This window comes from Balaenoptera borealis (assembly GCF_965194805.1).
Source record: "Balaenoptera borealis genome assembly, chromosome: 3".
NCBI classification, from domain to species: Eukaryota; Metazoa; Chordata; class Mammalia; order Artiodactyla; family Balaenopteridae; genus Balaenoptera; species Balaenoptera borealis.
Window position 1 is genome coordinate 180,559,461 of NC_138866.1, and position 24,308 is coordinate 180,583,768.

At 37.5% G+C, this 24,308-nt stretch overlaps 1 protein-coding gene across 8 annotated transcripts in view; it reads left to right on the forward strand.

The window, feature by feature from the left end:
• Positions 1-22,472, forward strand: part of SLC39A12 (solute carrier family 39 member 12) — a 72,535-nt gene extending 50,063 nt beyond the window's left edge. For 7 of the 8 annotated variants that reach the window (XM_082385431.1, XM_082385430.1, XM_082385435.1 and 4 more), the window contains one exon: positions 21,880-22,472. In XM_082385431.1, the coding sequence (XP_082241557.1) occupies positions 21,880-22,008 (129 nt within the window). In that variant the 3' untranslated portion in view covers positions 22,009-22,472. Of the gene's footprint in view, positions 1-2,083; positions 2,148-21,879 lie in introns of all 8 variants that reach the window. The other variant, XM_082385434.1, reaches the window with a different exon arrangement.
• The last annotated feature ends 1,836 nt before the right edge of the window (positions 22,473-24,308 follow it).

The window sequence follows — 24,308 nt, forward strand, 5'->3', positions numbered from 1 at the left end:
TTCTGACTTACTTCACTCTGTATGACAGACTCTAACTCCATCAAACCAGTTTTTTAAGGTCACCTTCTATTAGATTGTTTACAACTTACATGTCGTTTTTTTTTTTTTTTTTGGCTGTGCCATGGGGCTTGGAGATTTTAGTTCCCGACCAGGGATTGAACCTGGGCTCTGGCTGTGAAAGTGCCAAGTCCTAACCACTGGACCACCAGGGAATCCCCTACAACTTACATGTCTTAAGATAAAAGTCATAATGATTTTCCTGTCTCATGGGCGGGAATAAGGCAAATTAAAATGGCATAAATTAACAAAAGAAATATATATTTTTAAAATCACCCATTTTTTAAAAGAAGTCTTTATTGAATTTGTTACAGTATTGCTTCTGTTTTATGGTTTGGTTTTTTGGCCACGAGGCACGTGGGATCTTAGCTCCCCAACTAGGGAACGAACCCGCACCCCCTGCATAGGAAGGCGAAGTCTTAACCACTGGACCACCAGGGAAGTCCCAACAAAAGAAATATTTAAGACTTAAAATCAATAGAAAGCCAATCTGATCAGAAATAAAACATGTGATTACATGCATCCTGGAGCAGAAACATAAAATAAACAATCTTGAAGGTCATATGTGGAACAGGACCATTGGGGTTGACTAGTGATTTGGCAGAAACCAGCGATTGTCCTGGAAGTAAGTAAAGAGACTGTTTCGTAAGGGAAGAAATCTGGAAGGCAGGAACCTGGGCTTATACAACCAGAACAGTGCATTCTATAAGCAGAATTCAAGAAGGGGACTCTTCAAGTAAAACCACCATCTTAAACTGAGCTGTAGGGACTTCCCTGGTGGTCCAGTGGTGAGGACTCCACGCTTCTACTGCTGGGGCTTGGGTGGGGAGGCATGGGTTAAATCCCTGGTCAGGGAACTAAGATCCCCCATGCCTGTAAGGGCACAGCCAAAAAAAAAAAAAAAAAAAAAAAACACCCACTGTAAATGCTTCTGACTTTTTGGTGGTCTTTCTTAATTCTCATGAGATTCAAGTATATGAGGTAAACACCAAAATGTACTTTCATATTTGGAAATGTTCTTACATATTATCTATGATACTCGGGGAATTCCCTAATCTTGATAGTGAATATAGTCAAAGGTGCAGCTGATTCTACCCATCTTTTCTGAACCCTGGTCCCCAACCCGCAATCAGTGTTAGAGAACCCCACCATCCTTCCAGTTTGAGAAATCTGGATTTCTCGCCTTGTGTGACTTAGAAAGCACACGGCCACTCATCACTGAATGTCGTGAGCTACCTTTTATTTAAAATGTCTGTAGATCCGTCCTTAAGTTCACTCTGGAGCCTCCTGATTTTCAGCTTTGCGTTTCTTTTTTTTTTTTTTTTAACATCTTTATTGGAGTATAATTGCTTTACAATGGTGGGTTAGTTTCTGCTTTATAACAAAGTGAATCCGTTATACATATACATATGTCCCCATATCTCTTCTCTCTTGCGTCTCCCTCCCTCCCACCCTCCCTATCCCACCCCTCTAGGTGGTCACAACAGCTTTGCATTTCTAATTCCTTTTTTCTTTAGGAGTTCGTTGGGGGCAGTTGCTATATTCTTTTGAAGTTGCTTTTGTGTTTTAACACAGTGTAGTCTCTCTTCAAGTATGACGGATGTGTATGTACGTAGTTAGTCCTTTCTCTTTGTCTCCTAAAATTGACCTGAAAAGATGATCAAGAACCATTTGAGCCCTAAGCTAAAGACATCATTTTCCCCTCAATGTTTCTTCTCCCGGTCTTGTAAGGATAAAGAATTGCTTGTAAGAAAACAATGTGGCTGACATCCTATGAAATTCTAACTAGAAGAAATCCTGACCTTATTGCAAATTACTATTGGCCAAAGAAAAATCGGCATCCTGGCAAAAAGACAGGAAAGAAAATACTCTGAGTTTCCTGGGGCGACTTGCTATAATCCAGGTCACCTGCTCTCACGGCCTTTTGAGTAACTTCTAAACAAATACAGCTCTTTCACATAGTGGCAAGTTTAACTGTTGTACTCTGGGGCCATGCCAAAGAAAATACTTTTCTTGTCATTTCAAGGGAAGAAAACAAGGTTTCAAGACTCTGTACAACAGCAAAGAAAATAAATGACAGCAACTAAAGGGTAAGGGGGAATACTTTCATTCACTGGCTATTTACCAAATTCTGGAAATCTACCAGGCATCTTCTGAGCAGGGTTAATGTGAAAAGATTAGCTAGATTTTTGCTTTGCTTATTTGTTTCAAAGAAATTGGGTGTGTTATTTCAAACTCCTAAAAGGAAAAGAACTGGGGGCAAAAATGGGGCCATTAATAATGATGCCAGCAAAGCAGAAAGTCTTCACTAGGGAAGTCTGCCAGCCTGAAATTCTCCAAAGTGGCATTGCCTTATCCAAGCACACCACCTCTCAGTTCCACTGAATAGTTTCTAAAGTAAGTTAAGAATGACTGCAGCTCTGGGTGGCCAGAGGAAATTCATTCTCTATGATAAAGATCCATGTGCTAGACTGGGTTTCCCCAAAGCAGAGTCTCAGACAAAGGCGTGTATGAAGTCAGTCAGCTTGGGAGGTGATCCCAGGGAACAGGACTGAAGAGCAGGTGGAGTGAAACAGAGAAGGAAAAAAAAGTCAATGAAACAATGGGTTTTTATTAAGTTCAATACCACCATGGGGCGTCCACCACACGGGACCTACTGAGGGGGCTTCTGTCCCCATTGTTCGTTGGTCCCATAAGCATCACCTCCCACATTTCAGGTGATACATGCCTGAGTGCCAAGGGAGTTCCCTGGCAGTCCCATGCCATCACACTGAGGAGCCCAGGGCAAGAGAAAGAGGAATGTAGTAGAGACCTGAAACAAGGCTTTGTGCAGGACTAGTTAACGCCCTCTTGGAAATGGTCTCTGCAGCAGTAGCTGGGGTGAGAGATGGGCTGAAAGAATATGAAATAGCACACACGTGCTGGCCATTAACAGTTGGCCCCATCCACCACTCAAATATGCTCCTGGTCTCCTTCACTTTGGAATTCCATCCATACCAAAGCCCCTGCAGAGCGGTAGACAGCAAAAATCTCCACAAAGACTTAATACAACGTAGTTAGTGGAAACAATCTCTAAACCCTACTGGTCTTATTTGATATTCACGATCTATGTCCTTCCAGCAGACAATCTTGATTCTCCCCACCTTCAGGCAGCACTTTGGCTGACCTCGATTTCATTCCTGGTAGGGACACCCAGATCTTCACTGAGGGATCCGCTTTGTCCTTGCCAGGCCATAGTTCCTGTGGTTGCCTGTTCACCATTGTCACCAGGCACGGAAGCACCAAGAAAGGCTCCAAGGAATTCTCAGGTTTCCAGATACAGTCCTTGCTTACTCCATTGTGTAGCAATCACCCTACTCCTCATGGTAACCACTGACAATTGTTCCCATCAGCATAATAAACTTTTTTCTCTATTGGTTGATCCATGAGCATGAGATGCTCAAGTGACCAGGTGGTAGACATAACTTCAAGTTCAGTGGAAACATTCCCTGGTGTATTCTCCTCAAGAACAAGGATCTGTGTGATCTGATGGCACTAAAGTTTGCAGGAACAGGAAGCACAAATTCTAAAAGCAGAAAAACTGGCAATGATAATATACCATTGCTTCATGATTTTGCTTATTGTTTCTGCTCTTATTTCTATTATTTCTTCCTTCTACTCACTTTGCATTTAATTTTCTGATCATTTTCTGGCTTCATGAGATGGAACGATGTATCTTTGATTTTAAATATTTTCTCCTTTCCTAGTATAAGCATTTAAAGCTGTAAATTTCCCTCTAAGCACTGCTTTGCTGAATCTCATGTATTTTAATATGTTCTGTTTCCAGTACTGATCATTTTGAAATGTTTTTAAACATTCACAACATCTCATGATTTTTTCTTATTTGACCCATGTACTATATGGAAGTATGTTGCCTAATTTCTCAATATTTATAGCTTTAAAAAATATCTTTTAGTTATTTATTTTAACTCTTGCATAGTCAGAGAATATACTTTGTATTATTTTAGCCCTTTGAAATATTCTGAGACTTTTTTTATGGCCCAGAATATGGTCTATCCTGGTGAATGGCCCCATGTGCACTTGAAAAGTACATGAGTGCGACTGCTGTTGGGTGAGGGGTTCTATGAATGTCAATTAAGTCAGGCTGGTTGATAGTGTTATTCATATTTTCAAATTCCATAATGATTTTTTTCTCCACTAGTTCTGTTAATTATTGAGGGAATGATTGAAGGAGTTAGAATACAGACCTAACTTTGTAGGTTTCCCTATTTCTTTCTTAGTTCTATCAATTTTGCTTCATGCATTTGACACTCTGATATTAGATGCATGCATATATAGGGCTGCTACGTCTTCTTAACTGAATTGATACTTTTATCACCATGAATGATTCCTCTTTATCTCTGGTAAAAGTCCTTGTCCTAAGTCTCCTTTGCCTGATGTTAATATAGTCACACCTGCTTTCCTGCTTACTATTTGCACAGAATATGGAAAGTAAGTGGTAGGGCTTTGAAAGAGTATTTGAAGTGACCGTTACAGGAGAAATGTCTGATACAATCAGCAGTGTCTGTGATTAATATGTTAATATCCATGTATCTTGTTTATCTTATTTCCTTAAATCTTATTTATAACAAATCTATTGGTTTGTGGTCTTTTTCATACTCCCATATTTGCTACAAATATTTCAAGAGATTTGTTCTTTATAGATATAATAGCCCCTGAAAGATATACATGTCCTAGTCTTGGAAGCTTGTGAATATGTTATCTCACATATGAAAAGAAACTATGCAGGTGTGATTAAGGTTTAGAACCCAGAGATGGGAAGATTACCCTGGATTATCTGGGTGGTCTCAATCTAATCACCAGTTCTTAAAAGTGGAAAACCTTCCCCAGCTGTGGTCAGACAAAGATATGTGATGACAGAAAGGTCAGAGAGATTTGACGTTGCTGAATTTGAAATTGGAGGAAGGGGACCAGGAGCCAAGGAATGCAGGCAGCCTCTAGAAGCTGGAAAAGGCAAAGAAACAGATTCTCCCCTAAAGAATCCAAAATGGAAAAATATGTTACCAAATTCAAGTCTGGCTGCTCACCGCCGGAAAATCAATACCCGAGAGGCAGTTGTTAGTAGAAAGGAATGCTGGTGATCTGGGGAGATGATTGACTCAGTGTCCCCCCAAAACCATCTGCTTGGCCATGAAAGTTTTTAAAGGAAAAAACGGAGGTAATCTCAGTTAATCATTGAGATGGGGGTCAGAGTCGTCACCATTCCCCGCTGCTTGCAGGCTTGTTGGCTTCTTGTGATCTTTCTTTAGATGCTGTCTTGTTCACACAGTTTGTCCACACTGTTTGTTCACGAGTTTACTGAAAGGGAAGCAAGGGAAGAGATCTGGTCACCTGTGAATTACTTATTCTTCATTTCTACTTCTTTGATCTACAGAAAGAACCAACAAGTCAGGCAAGGTATTGTGTGAGCACAAGATCTGACAGGTGTGCTAGGGCTGGAGATGAGTAGAGCATGGGGGTGCCTGATTGAAAAGTTAGTTACAGTGTAGCTTTGCTGAGTTGACAAGAAAGGGGGTTTCCTGCTGTGGGCCGTTTCCTGCAAAGAGCTGTTTACAAATCCCCACCCCCCACTCAGATATCATTCCATTTCTATGGGATTAGAGATGAAGGTCCGTCTTCTGTAGCTGCTTCATGCTGTGAAAGGGCCTCGAGGTCTTAGTGTGGAAGATATTGACATGGGTTTGAAGTTATTGACATGGGTTTGAAGTATCTCTTGGCTGACAGCTTCAGTGGCCCGTTTACATATAGGAGCAGAAAAAGCTACAATTATTTTGATGCCTACAAAGATACAGATTATTATGAGCAACAGTGTTAATCCCATTCTCTTAAGGCCAGTGCTTGGAATTGTGCGAGCCATAGATTCAGTTCTGCTCAAGATGGAGCAGCTTATGTCATGACTGCAGTCCCTGGGCATCATGCATCATGGGCTCTTCCCTCTTGTGGCAATTACAGTATCTGCAAAACAACTCAGGAATGGGCATCAGACACCGTCTGTGACCCTAGTATCCTAATCATTAACTGCTTGAACCTGCTCTTCTGTGACCCAGGAAGGCCTGGGAGATGTCAGCTTTTCTACAAACAAGAGGCAGAGGACATGGAGGGGCCTTTTTACTTGGGGGGAGGGGGCCCACAGGGTTCTGCTCGGTTCCAAACACATTGATTTTAGCCTGGTGAGACCCAAGTCAAATTTCTGACCTACAGAACTGTAAGATAAATTTGTGTTGTTTTAAACCACCAGGTTAGTAGTGATTTGTTAACAGCAGCCATAGAAAACTAATATGTCTCTGTGCCACTAACCTTGGTTTAGATGTGCTCGGGAACAGAGGCAGTTATGTAGGAGCTTCTCGTTCTGTCTGAGAACTGAAAATTCCTTCTAAGAAAATTCCCAGAACTAAAAAAATCAGGAAGATTTCTCATAGCCACCATCTCTAAAGTTTACGAAAATCTCTCAAATAGAAGGAAAAGACCAGTCCTGGAAGTACTGTTTTTTTCAGCAGTTTGGATAAGAGAGACTTTATTTTTAACGATAGGATTTATTATTTAAAGAATAAGTTAATTCATTTTGAAGAGCATTATGTAGGTTATGCCAAGGAAAGGTTTATTTTGGATCTGAAACAAGATTCAAACCTTTAGGCACTTTTCCTGAGGTTTTAAATCCTGCAAAACTGTTTCCATAGCAACAAGCCCATAGAAATCTCAAGGGGCTATCATGATGGATATGACTGGAGATGTCTCTAGAATGGGGATAAGTGCACAGCTGCCTAGGATCTAGTATGTTAATAGCATCCAAGCTGATAGAGGAGGAGCTGTAACTCAGAGAATTGGGTACAGAAGAAGGAAGTGCCTACCAATTCATGCCAAAGCAAAAGAAACTCCCATGCCCCCTCCGTGTACATCACAGTGAATTAATTGAGACTATACCTTATTTCCAGCCCTCTCCCTCCACCAGTCTTTCTCACTACATAAATCTCTGGGTTGCTTCCTCTTCTGCTCTGCACTTGGGTTTTTTGTTTGTTCGTGTTTGGTTTTTTGTTTTGATGCTCTTTTAAAACTTCTTTTCACTGACATAATAATGGGAGAGGAAACAGTAAGATTAAAGAGGAATCACTTAGAGCAATTTGCTTATCTACCTTCTTCTGGAAATAATATCTTCCAAGTAATATCACAGCCACCCTTTTGCCTGGAGCATTTTCCAATTACCAGATAATTTTCTTTGTATGAAAGGCAAGGTAAAGAATATTTTGAATTTTTGAACTTAGATCCTCTGCTTTGAAAATATACCCAAACACAGAAAAATAAGATCCATCTATGAAACCCACTCAGTAAATAGGGTTATCAACAGTCCAGATGAAGGGCATTCATTGGCCTCTCTACAATTATTTTAGTTCAGTAAATATAACAGCTTTAAGATTGTGAATTGGGTAAAAAGGACATAAATTGACTGACAAAAGGGCCACCCTCCTAGCTAGGTTTCTCATCTTTTGAAAAGCAGGTGACTGTAATATTAAGCTATTCCTACACGTTTAGGATATTGGTCCTATTTCCTGTTCCCATCATGCTTTCTTTATCTTCCAATTTATTGCATTTAATTGAGTCTTTCTTTCTCAGAGAACTTTAAATAAATCCAGTGCAATTCAATCAATAATCTATAATCCCAAGTTGGCTCTGGTAAATGAATCCTTTATCCAAAAAAACTAGTAAGCTATCCTTTCTTTGAAGTTTGGCAATATCTAGGTGTAATGACCTTTAAACAATATTCATCTATAGAAAAGGGATATTTTGTTAGAAAAGACATAAAATCATCTTGATATGAATATTTGCTTTCAACAAATACTGTACTCGAAATCAATGTGTGTAACTGACATCGTTTAAACACTCTCTTGCTGTGAAAAAATGAGAAGCATTTAAAAACCATTTCAGGCAGCACAATGAATATAATTTAACATTCACAATTATTTCTTCACAAAAGCAAGAAGTATGAAAATCATTCTTACCAACAATTTTGAAAGATTTCCATTCTCTTTCTGTAAAAAAAGAGATTTCTCTAAAAATCAGTCAAACCCTACACTTAGATATTTTCTACTGAGAAAATGATCAATAGGCCCAACTCTGATGAACGCTGAGCTCTGTAATTTTTAAAAATTGGCCACCAGAAATGTTTTTATTTTTTGCTCTTCATGTTTCTTTTCTTCTAACTAGTTTCTCAAACCATATGTGCATGCGTACACACATACATACACACACACATCTTCCAAAGCAATCCATTTCTTAGGAAAATATTACAGCTGGCTGATGACTCTCTTTGCTGAGCTATACAATTAAGAGTTTGTCTAACTTAATTGCTTCCCCTAAGGAAAAAAATGGAGAAGTGAATTGTTAAATACAAGTTAAAAACAGGTAACATCTTTGTCTCTCTGAATTATATGTGACAATGATGTGGTCTTTGTCTTACAACTCAGTTTTCAAAAGAGAAATTTTCATTTATCTTCTGTTGCAAATGGCTTCATGAATTCCCTTGGGATACCACTGAGAAGGTAGAAACCTATAATATCTTGTATTTGAATATTTAACAAATAAAATATCTAATGCTGAATTTTTAAAAAGAACCTTATAAGCCTCCAGTTTGGTGATCTCAGACACACTGAGAGCTGTGGCCCTTGCTTTCTTGCTTGGTAAGGAAAGTTAAAACTACTGTATTAAGTTGTTTTACAAACATAGCTACTAATTTTAAAAGACCTAAGTTCGAAATAGGACTTGTGTCAGTGGGAACAAATCTCCCAATTTCAGGATATTGTTGGGTCAACAGAGTAATTTGTGTTGAGGACACTAATTCTATTCATGTGGGCTCTGTTCTCATGACCTCATCGATTCCTAATTATGTCCCAAAGGCCCCACCTCCTAATACCATCACATTTGGCGGTAGGGTTTCAACATATGAATTTTGAGAGGGGACAAAAACATTCATAACATGACATTTTATGCTCTGGGACTTGGAGATCTAAACATAACCCAGAACTTCATGTTTCTCAGTACAAAGTGAATGCAATAAATCCTTAGTAAATGACACCTCTTCCTACCATATATTTGCTTAGATGTAATGTAGATGCTACTTATTGTAATATTACAGTAAGCTAAAGAGCTGAAGAATTAATCAAAGCAAAGTTTTTGAAACCTTGGAGTGAGTGAACATGTGTGTGTTCATTGTGGTAAAATATTCATAACATAAAATTTGCATTCTAACCATTTTAGGTGTACAGTTCAATGGCATTAAGTACATTCACATTGCTGTGCAACCTTCATCACCATCCATCTCCAGAACTTAAAAAAAATCTTTTCATACCGAAACTCCATACTCATTAAACAATAATACCCCCCTACACCAAGCCCCTGGTAACCACCATTCTGCTTTCTTCTCTATGAATTTGACGACTTACTGTAGGTACCTCACATTAGTGGAATCATGCAGTATTTGTCCTTTTGTGATTGGCTGAGTTCACCTCACATAATATCTTCAAGGCTCATCTGTGCCATAGCATGTGTCAGAGCTTCCTTCCTTTTTAATGTTGAATAATATTCCGTTGTATGTATATCACATTTTGTTTATCCATTTATCTATCAATGGATACTTGGCTTGCTTTCACCTTTTGACTATTGTGAATAATGCTGCTATGAACACGGGTGTATAAATATCTGTTTGAGCCCTTGCTTCAATTCTTTTGTGTATATATCCAGAAATGGAGTTGCTAAATCATATAATTCTATTTTTAATTATTTTAGAAACTGCCATACTGTTTTCCATAGTATCTGCACCATTTTACATTTCTACCAACGGTAGTCAGCGTTCCAGTTTCTCCACATCCTCACCAACACTTGTTATTTTCTGTTATTTTGATAATAGTGATCCTAATGGGTGTGAAGTGGTATCTCATTGTGGTTTTCATTTGCATTTCCCTAATGATTAGTGACGTTAAGCATCTTTTCATGTGCTTATTGGCCATTTGTGTATCTTCTCTTTGGAAAAATGTCTATTCAAGTCACTTGCTCATTTTGTAATTGGATTGTTTGTTTTTTGGTTGTGAGTTATAGGAGTTCTTTATATGTTCTGGATATTAACCCTTTATCAGATATATGATTTGCAAATATTTTCTCCACTCCATGGATTGCCTTTTCACTCTGTAATGTCCTTTGTTGCATAAAAGTTTTAAATTTTGATGAAGTCAAACTTACTTATGTTTTTCTTGTGTTGCCTAAGCTTTTAGTGACATATCCAAGAAATCACTGCCAAATCCACTGTTACAAAGATGTCCCCCTATGTTTTCTTCTAAGAGTTTTATAGTTTTAGTTCTTACATTTAGGTCTTTGATTCATTTTGGGTTAATTTTTGTAGATGGTGTAAGGTAGGAGTCTGGCTTCATTCTTTTGTGTGTGGATATCCAGTTTTCCCCATTCGTTGAAAGGTCTGTTCTTGCCCCATCAAGTTATCTTGGCACTCTTGTTGAAAATCAATTGGCTGTGTATGCAAGAATATATTTCTGGGCTCTCTATTGTATTTTATTCACCTATATGTCTGTCTTCATGCCAAGACAACACTCTTTTGATTATTGTAGGTTTGTAGTAAATTTTGAAATCAGGCAGTGCAAGACCTCTAAATTTGTTCTTTTTCAAGATTGTTTTTACTATTTGGTGTCCCTAGAGATTTATATGAATTTTAGGATGGATTTTTCTGTTTCTGCAAAAAAAAAAAAAAAAAAAATTCGTTAGTATTTTCATAGGAATTGCATTAAATCTGTAGATTACTTTACCTAGTAGTGATACCTTAACAATATTAAGTCTTCCAATCCATGAACATAGGATGTCATTCCCTTTATTTGTGCCTTCTTGGTTGTGTTTATTTCTAAGTATTTTATTCTTTTCAATACTGTTGCAAATGGAGTTGTTTCCTTAATATCCCTCCTCTTCAGATTCTTTTTACTGTTTCCATAGTTTTGCCTGTTCTTTCACTTAGTAATACACATTTACATTTTCCCCATGTCTTGATAGCTTTTTTTTTTTTTTTAGCTTTGAATAATATTCAATTGTCTGGATATACCACCATTTACCTATGCATCTACCTACTGAAGGATGCCTTGGTTACTTCCAAGTTTTGGGAATTATGAATAAAACTGCTGTAAACATCCATGTGCAAGTTCTTCTGTTAACATACGTTTCCAAAATATTTGGGCAAATACTGAGGAATGCGATTTCTGGATCTTAACGATAAGAGAACGTTTAGTTCTGCAAAAAATATGCCAAATGTCTTCCAAAGTGGCTGCACCATTTTGCATTCCCACCAGCAATGAATGAGAGTTCCTGTTGCTTCAGATCCTTGCCAGTGTTTGGTGTTGTCAGTTTTTTGGATCTGGGCCATTCTAATAGGTGTGCAGTAGTATCTCATTGCTGTTTTAATCTGAAATTCCCTGAAGTCGTATGATGTTTAACATCTTTTCATATGATTATTTGCCATCTATATACCTTCTACCTCCTTTGGGGAGGTGTCTTTTCAGCTCTTTTGCCCATTTTAAATATTGGGTTGTTTGTTTTCTTATTGTCGAATTTTAAGAGTTCTTTGTATATTTTAAATAGTCTTTTATTAGATGTGTCTTTTACAAATATTTTCTCCCAGTCTCTGGCTTATCTTTTCATTCTCTTGATGTTATCAAGAGAAGAAGTTTTTAATTTAAATGAAGTTCAGCTTGTCAATGAGTTCATTCATGGATCATGTTTTTGATGTTGTATCTAAAAAGGCATTACCAAACCCAAGGTCATCTAGGTTTCACCTATATTATCTTCCAGTAGTTTTATAATTTTGTGTTTTTCATTTAAATCTGTGATTCATCTTGACTTAATTTTTATGAAAGTTCTGTGTATAGATTCATTTTTTTTTGCATGTGCATATCCAATAGTTCCAACACCATTTGTTTAAAAGACTTTGTTCCATTTTATTACTTTTGCTCTTCTGTCAAAGATCAGTTGACTATATTTATGTGGGTCTATTTCTGAGCTCTCTGCTCTGTTCCATTGATCTGTTTGTCTATTCTTTTGCCAGTACCACACTGTCTTAATTACTGTAGCTTTATAGTAAGTCTTGAAGTTCTTCTCCAACTTTATTCTTCTCCTTCAATATTGTGTAGGCTATTCTGTGTCTTCTGCCTCTCCATATAAACTTTAGAATCAGTTTGTCAATATCCACAAAATAACTTGCTGGGATTTTTATTTTGATTTGGATTGCATTGAATCTGTAGATCGAGTTGTGAAGATCTGACATCTTGACAATATTGAGTCTTCCTATTCATAAACATGCAATATCTCTCCATTTATTCAGGTTTTCCTTGACATCTTTTGTTTGAGCTTTATAGTTTTCCTCATATAGATCTTGCACATATTTGGTTAGATTTATACCTGAGTATTTCATTTTGAGTACTAATATAAATGGCAATATGTTGTTAATTCAAACTCCACTTGTTCATTCCTGCTAAACAGAAAAGCAATTGACTTTTGTATATTAACCTTGTATTAGTTCCAGGAGCTTTGCTGTTGGTTCTTTTGGATTTTCTACATAGATGATCATGTCAAGTGCAAATAAACACAGTCTTATTTTCACTTTCCCAATCTGTGTACCTTTTATTTCCTTTTCTTCTCTTACTGCATTCGCTAGGACTTCCAATACGATGTTGAAAAGCAGTGGTGGGAGGGGACATCCTTGCTTTGTGTCTGATCTTATGGGAAAGCTTTGAGTTTCTCACCATTGAGTGAGATGTTAGCTGCAAGCTTTTTAGATGCTCATAGTGAATTTGAGGAAGTTTCCCTCTATTCCTAGTTTACTGGGAGTTTTTATCATAAATGGGTGTTGAATTTTGTCAATGCTTTTTATGCATCTATAGATAGGATCATGTGATTTTTCTTTAGCCTGTTGATATTGGAATGTAGATTACATTAATTGATTTTTGAATGTTAAACCAGGCTTGTATATGACTGGGGTAAATCCCACTTTTTTGTGGTATATAATTCTTCTTATACATTGTTGGATTTGAGTTGCTAATATTTTGTTGAGGATTTTTACAACTCTGTTCATGAGAAATATTGCTCTATATTTTTCTTTTCTTGTAATATCTCTGTCTGGTTTTGGTGTTAAGACAATGCTGGCCTCTTAGAATGAATTAGAAAGTATTTCCGCAGGTTCTTTCTTTGGGAAGAGATTGTAGAGAATTGACACAATTTCTTCATTAAATATTTGATAGAATTCACCAGTGAATACATCTGGGTCTGGTGCTTTGGAAGGTTGTTAATTATTGATTCAATTTATTTAATAGAAATAGGCCTATTCAGATGGTCTATTTCTTTTTGTGTTAGTTTTAGCAGATTGTGTCTTTCAAGGAATTTGTATATTTCATCTAGGTTATCAAATTTGCTGGCATAGAGTTATTCATAATATTCCTTTATTATCCTTTTATTGTCCATGGATTTTTTAGTGATGTCCCCTCTTTCATTTCTGATATTGGTAATTTGTGTCTTCTGTCTTTATTTCTTAGTTAGCCTGGAAGAGGCTAATCCGTTTTATTGCTCTTTTCATGGAACCAACTTTTGGTTTTGTCGATTTTTCTCTATTGATTTCCTGTTTTCAATTTCATTGATTTCTGCTCTAATTTTTATTATTTCTTTTCTTCTTCTTTCTTTGGATTTAATTTGCTATTCTTCTAGTTTCCTAAATTGGAAGCTTAGATTATTGATTTTAGATCTTTTTTTTTTTCTAACATATACATTCAGTCATAAATTTCCCTCTATTCACTCTCTTCACTGAATCCCACTAATTTTGATAAGTTGATTTTCATTTTCATCTAGTTCAAAATATTAATTTCTCCTGAGATTTCTTCTTGACTCATGTTATTTAGAACTGTGTTGTTTAATCTTCAGTATTTTGGAATTTTCCAGCTATTTTTCTGTCATTAATTTCTAGTTTAATTCCATTGTGATCTGAGATCAGGCATTGTATGATTCCTATTCTTTTAAGTTTATTAAGCTTTATGGCCCAGAATGTGGTCTATCGTGGTGACTGTTCCATGTGAGCTTGAGAAGAATGTGTGTTCTGCTGTGACTGGATGGAGTAGTCTGTAGATGTCAATTTTATCCAACTGATTGATGGTGCTCTTTAGTTCCACTTTGATCTTACTGATATTTTGCCTCCTGGATCTGTCCAGTTCTGAAAGAGGCGTGCTAAAGTCTCCAACTATAATAGTGGATCCATCTAGTTCTTCTTTCAATTTTATCAGATTTTGCCTCGTGTATTTTGACATGCTGTTGTTAGGTACATACACATTAAGGATTGTTATGTCTTCTTGGAGCATTGACTCTTTTTTCCTTATCTAATGCCCATCTTTTTCCCTGATAACTTTCCTTGCTCTGAAGTCTGCTCTGTTTGAAATTTATATAGCTACTCTTGCTTTCTTTTGATTAGTGTTAGCATGGTATATCTTCCCCCATCCCTTTGTTTTTAATCCACATGTATCTTTGTATTTACAGTGGGTTTCTTGTAGACAGCATATAGCTGAGTCTTGGTTTTTGATCCAGTCTGATAATCTCTGTCTTTTAGTGGGTATATTTAACCATCGATATTTACAGTGATTATTGATATAGCTAGATTAATATCTACCATATTTGTTACCATTTTCTAATTGTTACCCTTATCCTTTGTTGTTATTTCTGTCTTCTACACTTTTCTACCTTTTGTGGTTTTGAGCAATTTATTTGATTCCACTTTCACTCATTTCTTAGCATATTAATTATACTTCTTTTTTTAGTTTTTTAAGCAGTTGCCCTAAAATTTTCAATATACGTTTATAACTAATCCAGATCCACTTTGAGATAACATCATACTGCTTATTGGGTAATGTAAGTACCTTATAATAACAAAATATTTCTAAGCCATCTGTCCCATCCCTTGTGTCAACGCTGTCATTCCTTTCACTATTACGTAAGCACACATATGCACACGCACACATACAGACACACACACACAAGAATGCATAATCAAATACATTGTTGCTATTATTATTTTGAACAAATTTTTATCTGTTAGATCAATTAAGAATAAGAAAAAATAAAGCTTTTATTTTACCTTTACTTACTCAATTTTTTGAACGCTCTTCCTTTCCTTATGTAGATTCCAGTTTCCGATCTATATTATTTTCCTCTCTCTGAAGAACTTCTTTTAACATTTCTTGCAAGGCAGATCTACTGGCAACAAATTTCCTCAATTTTTGTTTGTCTGTGAAAGCCTTATTTTCCCCTTTACTTTCAAAGGATAATTTTGGGGGTACAGAATTCTAGATTGGTGGTTTTTCTCTCTCAACACTTTAAACATTTCATTTCAGTCTCTTTTGCTTGCGTAGTTTCTGAGAAAGATTTAGATGTAATTCTTATCCTTGCTCCTCTATAGATAAGATATTTTTTCCCTCTGACTTCTTTCAGGATTTTTTTTTATCTTTAATTTTCTGAAGATGATATGCCTATATGTCATCCTGGGGGCATTTTCTCTGAGCTTCCTGGATCTGTGGTTTGATGTCTGACATTAATTTGGAGGAAATTCTCAGTCATTATTCTTCAAATATTACTTCTGTTCCTTTCTCTCTTTCTTTTTCTGGTATTCCCATTACACATAAGTTACATCTTTTGTAGTTGCCTCATGGTTTTTGGATATTGTGTTCTGTTTCTTTTCCCAGTCTTTTTTCACATTGCTTTTCAGTTTCAGAAGTTTCTATTGTCATATTCTCAAGTTCAGAGAGTTTTTCCTCAGCCATATGCAGTCTACTAATGAGCCCATCCAACGCATTCTTCATTTCCGTTAGAGTGTTTTTGATCTCTAACATTTCTTTTTCATTCTTTCTTGGAATTTTCATCTCTCTGATTATTTTACCCATCTGCTATTGCATATGTTGCCTTCTTTTCAGAAAGCCCTTAGCATTTTAGTTATAGTTTTTAAAAATTTCTACACTGATAAAGCCAACCTTCTTACCATACCTGACTCTAGGTCTGATGCTTGTTCAGTCTCTTCAGAAAACTGTTTTTTACTGTGTAGTATTCCATATTATTTTTGTTGAAAGGATGGCATAGTGTACTGGGGAAAGGAATGGTGGTAAATAGGCCTTTAGTAATGCAGTGTGAGGCATGGGGGGAGGGAGAGAGTTCTATAGGCCTGTGATTAGGTCTCCATCTGTTGGTGAGCCTGTGCCCATGGACCATGGATTTCTTGTCCCCTCCCTGCTTAGGTGGGACAGAATGGCTAGAAAGGGGCTAAAGTTGGGTACTTCCCTTCTCCAGGTAGGTTAGGCTCTGGTAAAGTAGTTTCTCCTGAGGGCAGGCTTTGTTAAAAATAACAAAAAGCTCTGGCATATTTAAAAAATGGCCCTTTTAATCCTCCTCTTGCTGGAAGCTTGACGGCATTTTTCTCCAATGTTCACTGTGAGAATCTGGTAGAGCTCCTCACAGTAAAATTCACAAAAGTGTGTGGGTGGGAGGCCTCCCTAAGACTGGTTACCCCTGAAACTTTTAATGCTTAGGCTTGTCTACACTCAGCCTCTAACGATCCATCAGTTACAGCTCCAGTTTCCCTATCCTGGCACTGGTTCCTACAAAAGTTCCTGCTTGTGGTTTCTGCTCCAGTAAATTGTGATTCTCTGTGTCTTCTTGTCTTTCAATATGTAGACCAGCAGTTTGCCCTGTGACCTCACTTCTCTGACATATCTAAGAAGGCTTGTTGATCTTTGAGTTTGTTCAGTTTTTCACTTGTTAGGATGAATTTTTCAGTTTTTCACTTGTTAGGATGAATTGGTGGCTTGTAACCTCCTTACATGCCATACCAGAATCCAGAAGTCTTCGATGTTCAACTGTCAACGGGAAAAAAATGCACAACGTGAGAGTTGTGAATTAAGTTTTATTGGGGCAAAATGAGGACTATAGCCCAGGAGACAGCATTTCAGATAGCTCTGAGAAACTGCTTCAAAGATGTGGGGGGAAGGTCAGTATATATGTGGTTTTAGTGAAGGGGGAGTACATGCCATCAAGCACATATTTTTTGCAGAAGGTTTCTGCTAATCTCATGATTAGCTAGTCACGAGGAGCAGATGTCAGCATGAAGGATTTTAGTGTTTTTCTAGATATGAGGAGATGCAAGAATTGGGCTCATAAAATCATCTCCTGAAAATATCTAATTATCTGAAGACCTGTTCTGCCAGTTTTTTCCAGAGCACAGAGCGCGCCTCATTTCTGATCTCCACCCTGAACTCCTTTCAGGAGGTGTTGAAGGTCAGCAGCTGCAGCGGCTCATAATTTAATCCTTAGAGGTAGATGGCAAGTGCCAATTTGTAGGTGGCACAACTATTAAGTATACAGTTGCACATGCAAACAGATCATTGCAGATTTGCCAACCAAATGATGACTTCCATTAACAAGTTTCCATTTTGTTTTTAGATGTGAATCTTCTGCAAGGACAAAATTAGGCCATTTACAAATGTGACAGTTAGACCAACCCATTGCATATGTGCCCCTCAAGAGTTTAAACATTATTAGGACACCCTACAAAAAGGCTTCTGAGGGTTTTTTCCTCATCATATTTGTTAGGAATAAGCATGGTTCTTCTTAGCAAAGGCAAATATATACCTGACTCAGTGTGCACGATGGGTTTTAAGGTCCCTCTGAAAAGAAGATGGCATAAACCAGTTGTTAATTGTGCTTCATGAATGGAGAAACACATCATTTCTCTTGAAAGTTGGTGACGCCAAAAGCTATGGATTCCTGAGAGGGGAAAAATATTTGCATTACAATTTTACCTTCATAAGAGATATCACCAAGTGTCTTCAACAAATGAATGTTGAATTTCTATGTTTGAATTGTACATTGTTAATAATGAAAGGCCTTTGAAATTTTTAGTGTAGTATATCAATAGAAATATTGGACACTGAGATTTCTTTTTCAGTATGTACAGTTATGAACCATAATGAAGATAAATGTTGCAATATCCAGTAATTGATCTTTAATGACACCAACAAGAAACCATTTTCAGAATACCAATGGAAGTGGACAGAGAAGTCTTTGTATGGCCTGGGAGTGTGAACCTTAGATGTACAAGAAGGAGAGACAGAATCTTAGTTTCAGAGGATATTTTACAGACCACCCTTTTTTTGTGACAAGTCCTCCTTAGTATATAATTACTACGTGGTACATGATATTAGTATTTATCCACTTTCCTTCCTGATGTGTTCTAACTTCTCTGTGAACATTCATTTTAAAGCTTCAGTTTGACTAAGGATACAATTATTGGGATGGACTCAAGTGTAAAACATTTATTTACTATCACTTTCTAAAATGTTCAGAAATCCTAGTCAGCAGTTGACCATCATAACTACATCTGAATTAGTTAACAGAACTTGCAAGGACCATTATCTGTAGAAAAATCACCGTCAATATGTGGACTTTGTGCATCTCAGGGAATTTCTTTCCTGTGCCTGATTGAAAATTTAAAAAAAGAACTTAGTGATATGTTAAAGAGTCGCATCTTAGTTAAAGATTATTTTCCATAAGATTACAACACCTTGACTGTCATGTCTTGACATTCACTGATGTGACTTGGTGAACTTGCCAAGCATGGAGGTTAAAAAGGAAGGACTTTCTACTTCAAGGTTTCCGAATATCTGGAAGAAATCTAAAGAACATTTCTCCTAGTGCTATCTCTGGGCAAGGCTGTTTTACTAACATTTCTCGTCTTTTTTTTCTACCTTTCACCTCAGTGTTAACACACTCTATCCATCATTGCACCCCCTCTGGTCTTAGGGTTTAAATCAACATCTGTAAAACTGTTCAATAACAGAATTTAATTGCCCTGGAGGAAAAGGGGACTTTTCTCACTTGAAAGCCAGGGAAAAATGGTGGCATTTAACCTCTTTTTGGGCATTTTAAAAAGAGGAAAAGAACAATAAATGCTCTTGAAAATTAATTCACATGGACCTTTATTTTCCTTCAAAATTTGCTGACTGAAATTATTTTAAAAATGTGAGTAGGACTTCCCTGGTGGCACAGTGGTTAAGAATCCACCTGCCAATGCAGGGGACACGGGTTCAAGCCCTGGTCCGGGAAGATCCCACATGTTGTGGAGCAATGAAGCCCGTGCGCCACAACTACTGAGCCTGAGCTCTAGAGCCTGCGAGCCACAACTATTGAGCCCGTGCGCCACAACTACTGAAGCCCGCGTGCCTAGAGCCTGTGCTCCGCAACGAGAGAAGCCACCGCAACGAGAAGCCCACACACAATGAAAAGTAGCCCCCGCTCGCCGCAACTAGAGAAAGCCCTCATGCAGCAACGAAGACCCAACGCAGCCAACAATAAATAAATAAAATATAAATAAAAAATTTTTTTAAATGTGGGTAGATTCGGAGCAAGTGAAATACTGTGATCAGATGTGTTCTGAGCTTTGGCATTTTATGTTTGTATCTTTTGGAAAGACTTTCTGTAGAACTCTCTGGTATTTTGGTGTGTACCCAAGAGATATTATGGTTCATATATCATCCATAGTCATCCAAAAGAGGGCCAAGTATTGTCTCAAAAGCAAACTTAGCTGGGTTTTCTTACCAAACCACGTGGACATGGGAAGTTCAGACAGGCCACCCAAATTAAGATCAAAGCTTCCATATCAGGATGAGAATCTCCTCAAAGTGTTTTGAAATGTTGATTTGCATTGTTTGTCTGTTTCTATAGGTGTACAAAGTTAGCCTGTTATAGCTTTTTTTCCAGTGCATATTGTCTGCCTTAAAAACAGAATCAGTAATGTGATGTCTTTTATGACAAAGGCAGTGTGATATCTGTATATTCTACTACATATTTTTATCACATGCAATGGCTAGTTTATGCCTAATTGGACATTTTTAGTGTTTGCGTTTTCTATTTTTTTCTAATTAGTTAGAAATGTATTGGCCATAGTAGACAGAGGTGAATTTCAGATAGAAAGCTGGTCTTTGTAGGTGTTTGTGTATCCTCTACAATAATGAGATGGCCGGGCTCCTTGTCTTGGTTCTGACATCACGTCTGTGTGCCTTTGGATAAGTCATCATCCTCGTTGAGCCAGTGTTTCCTCATAACTGAAAGGAGTTAATAATTTTAGCTCTTACAGGGTTATGAGGAGTAAACAGGAGAGGGGGAAAGATATAAGAAAGGGCATGATCAAATGGATGTAAATGAAAGTAAATGTTACATAAGACCTTCTGCCAGAGCATCCTGAAAGACCTCGAGGGAAAGATGAGCTGCTAGAAGGTACCCCTGAATGGATGGCAAGTTATCACACAGCCAATTATTTTGATTTAAAAGAAAAGCAAGGGATACCATTTGCAGCAATATGGATGGACCTAGAGATTATCATACGAAATGAAGTAAGCCAGACAGAGAAAGACAAATACCATATGATATCACTTATATGTGGAATCTAAAAAAATGATACAAAGGAACTTATTTACAAAACAGAAAGAGCCTCACAGATATAGAAAACAAACTTATGGTTACCAACCGGGAAAGGGAGGTGGCGGGAGGGATAAATGAGTTTGGGATTAACATGTACACACTACTGTGTATAAAATAGATAACCAACTGGGCCTACTGCATAGCACAGGGAACTCTACTCAATATTTTGTAATAACCTATAAGGGAAAAGAATCTGAAAAGGTATGTATATACCGGATGCTCCCATACAGGCATGAAAAAATACGTCAGCCTGTTTTCCACTGCCATAAATCTAAAGCCCTTGCATATTTTATATGTTTGATCTTTCTCTTGCTAGGTAAAAGAATCCAGTAGTTCTCAATCAGAGGTGATTTTTAGCCCCCAGGGGACATTTGACAATGCCTGGAGACATTCTTGGTTGTCATGACTAGGGGCAGACTTACAACTGACATCTAGTGGATAGAAATCAGTGATGCGGCTAAACATCCTTCAATACACAGGAGAACTCCCACAACAAAGAATTAACCAGCCCCAAATGTCAGCAGTGCCAAGGCGGAGTTCCGTCTCCAATCCATGTTGACCTGAGCCTGTGCTCCAATAGAAATGACTGTCACGAGAGAGATATAGTCACTCTGACCTTCTCAGGGTGAGGGATTCGAAAGAATGTGAGACAAACACATTGAGGCACTTCACACAGATGCTTGAGTGAACGTTTCCCTCTAAATGGCGTTACGGCATTTCACAAACATAAAGCGGTTGCCATTTCTCTCTCTGAGAATAAAACATAGCCTTAGGAGATGATGCCTTTATTGTTCCAAAGGTCAGGAAGACCTTGGTCATCATTTTGAAAAGAAACAAATATATGCTTTGTAATAGCCAGTGAATTTAGCAACTTCATAAACCTAACAGAACGATCAAAAATGATACCTTTCATTTATTATCTATTGCACATTTAAGCATTTTCCAAAAATAAAAATAAGAAGAGCTGGGTTTGCTTTCAGTTGATAGCTCTGTCATTTTAAGATTTCTGGTATCACTAAGATCCTTCTAAACACGATCAAATGGCTTAATTTATCTAATGTTTTAGAATTTTGGTAAGAGTAGGTATTAAACATTTTGTAACTGTTTGGGGAATTTGAAAGGTTATTAAGTTCTGAATAACAGAGTCTCTCATGTTTTCCCACCAAACTTTTCCCAGCAGTGAATATATCTGGATCTTATTCTGGTTTTTTATTCTTTTTTTAGCTTCCTGAAATGACTCATGTTCAAACACAGCGACCGTGGTTCATGTTTCTCCTGCAGAACTTTGGACTGACCCTAGGTTGGCTTTCCCTCTTACTCTTGGCTATATATGAACAAAATATTAAAATATAAGTTGAGTCTCAAAATCCTTCAAAAATCAATTTCTATGGCGTCATTTTGTTTCTTTTGTTGTATTCTATAGTGATTTATAAATTAAATATTTTTATCTTAGGTGAAGTGTGTGTCTTTTAGTTCATTAACTTACTGATTTTATAATGCAATTTTGTTTCTATAGTGTATAAATGTCAGGTTGTACTTAATTGAATTTTTGTTGTTAGTTTCCAACACTGTGACGGAACTCACACCTTTTTAGTAACTCATACGCTCTAAATTAATTCTAGTAAACTTTCAAAAAATATTTTTTCCCTAGTAAAGGATGTTTGTTTGTAGTATTTGAAGTGGACAGATGTGTGTTGGGTTAAAATCCGCTGTAACTTCTTTGATGTCAATAATATATTTTTTGTGTGTATGTGAGATTATAAACCATAAGCAAACTAAACTACAAACAAATGTAATAAAGTCTTGTTTTAATGTGATGGTTTGTATTACCTTCTGTTACTGGATGTCAGATTCTGAATGAACGCTAAAAAGAAAAAAATATATATAGCATAGTTCACCTGAAAGTGTGACCCACTGGCTCAGAAATGCTCATAAATAAGCAAACTTGGGAATTTTAAAGGCTACTGTGTCAGCACTCTTCTCTATAAGCACCAAAGGAAATCTGTTCTCGGCAGAGAAAACTGGAAACAAAAGATGAAATTCAAAAAATTTTAACATAAAACTTGAGTCGGGCAGTAGATTTAATGCGTAAAGTGTCACAGATTTAACAGAGTGTGTTTATGAGAATAATATTACTAAGTGAAGCATATTTTTATGCTCTTTCTGAGGAAATATAGAACCCTAAACATTGTTTAAGTAGGTAAGTTCATGAAATGTACAAGCAACATTCCTGATAACCTAGCAAAATCATTAAAATAGAAAATAACTCTGGCTTTAGTCACTTTTCTTGGAAAACAGATGCCTACTATTTTTCTTATTTTTTAATGAGATATCTTGACAAGGGAAAAAAGCCCATTTTACTGCCAAAAATGACTCATGGCACTGCATCAAATACGTCTCTCCTACTTACTCACTTACCAGTAGATAGTCCTTGCCACGTGCACCCAGACACAATCTTCTTCAGCCTTTCTTTGATTTCAGAACGAGGGGGGTTTCTCCTTCAGTTGTCTTCAGAGCTTCGTTTAAGGGAGCATCACGACATAATGCAATAGTGCTCTGACTTGGGCAGACATTAGGACCGATGGAGGATTATCACAGGGTAGACCGATGGGCTTCATCCCTAGAGTTTCTGAGGCTGTAAGTCTGCGGCGGGGCTTGATTTGGAACTGCCTCCAGGTGATACTGATGTTGATGCTGCTCGTTGGATGGCCAGCCCGAGCTTCACGGGCGTGATGGAGATCAGACACACCTGGCGTCCGGAGAGCGCAGGCGCACGGCTCTTGCCCCATTAAGCTGATTAACGCCCGGCAAGCCTCACGCTCGACCCGAGTTCCTAGGTCGAAAGCCTCTGCTCTTTCCGCCTTGCTTGTGAGCGTCGGTGCAGTCGCGGGAGTCACCGGATGAAGAGTCCGCAGGTAGCACTTTGACTCATCTTTGCCTTGAAAGGTAAGCGGCCCCGACACGCAGAGCTTTGTCGTCCTTTTATTGGAGAATAATATGTAGCTGAACAAAACCCCCTTTGTACCGGTCGACGTGGTGTGGAGGTTACGCAAAAGAAGCACCTGGCACCAACCCTGTTTGGGTTTCTACGAGCACGTTCTGATTTTGGCGTGAAGCCTTAACTTAAGGCAGTTTAGTTAACACAGCTCTGATGGATGAATTTGTTCCCAGTTCAAGTTTAGAGTAGTTTGCGGCTTGGCTAAATTAAACATCTTGATGTGAGCTACTCTGTAACCTTCAAGTTAGAGTGGGTTTAATTTCTTTTTAAATTTTATTCAAGTCTAGTTGATTTACAATGTTGTGTTCATTTCTGCTGCACAGCAAAGTGACTCAGTTATACATATACATATATTCTTTTTCATATTCTTTTCCATGATGGTTTATCACAGGGTATTGAGTATAGTTCCCTGTGCTAGACAGTAGGACCTTGTTGTTTACCCATCCTATATATACTAGTTTGCATCTGCTAATCTAGAGCGGGTTTAATTTCTTTTTAAATTTTATTGAAGTCTAGTTGATTTACAATGTTGTGTTCATTTCTGCTGCACAGCAAAGTGACTCAGTTATACATATATATCTATTCTTTTTCATATTCTTTTCCGTTATGGTTTATCACAGGGTATTGAGTATAGTTCCCTGTGCTGTACAGTAGG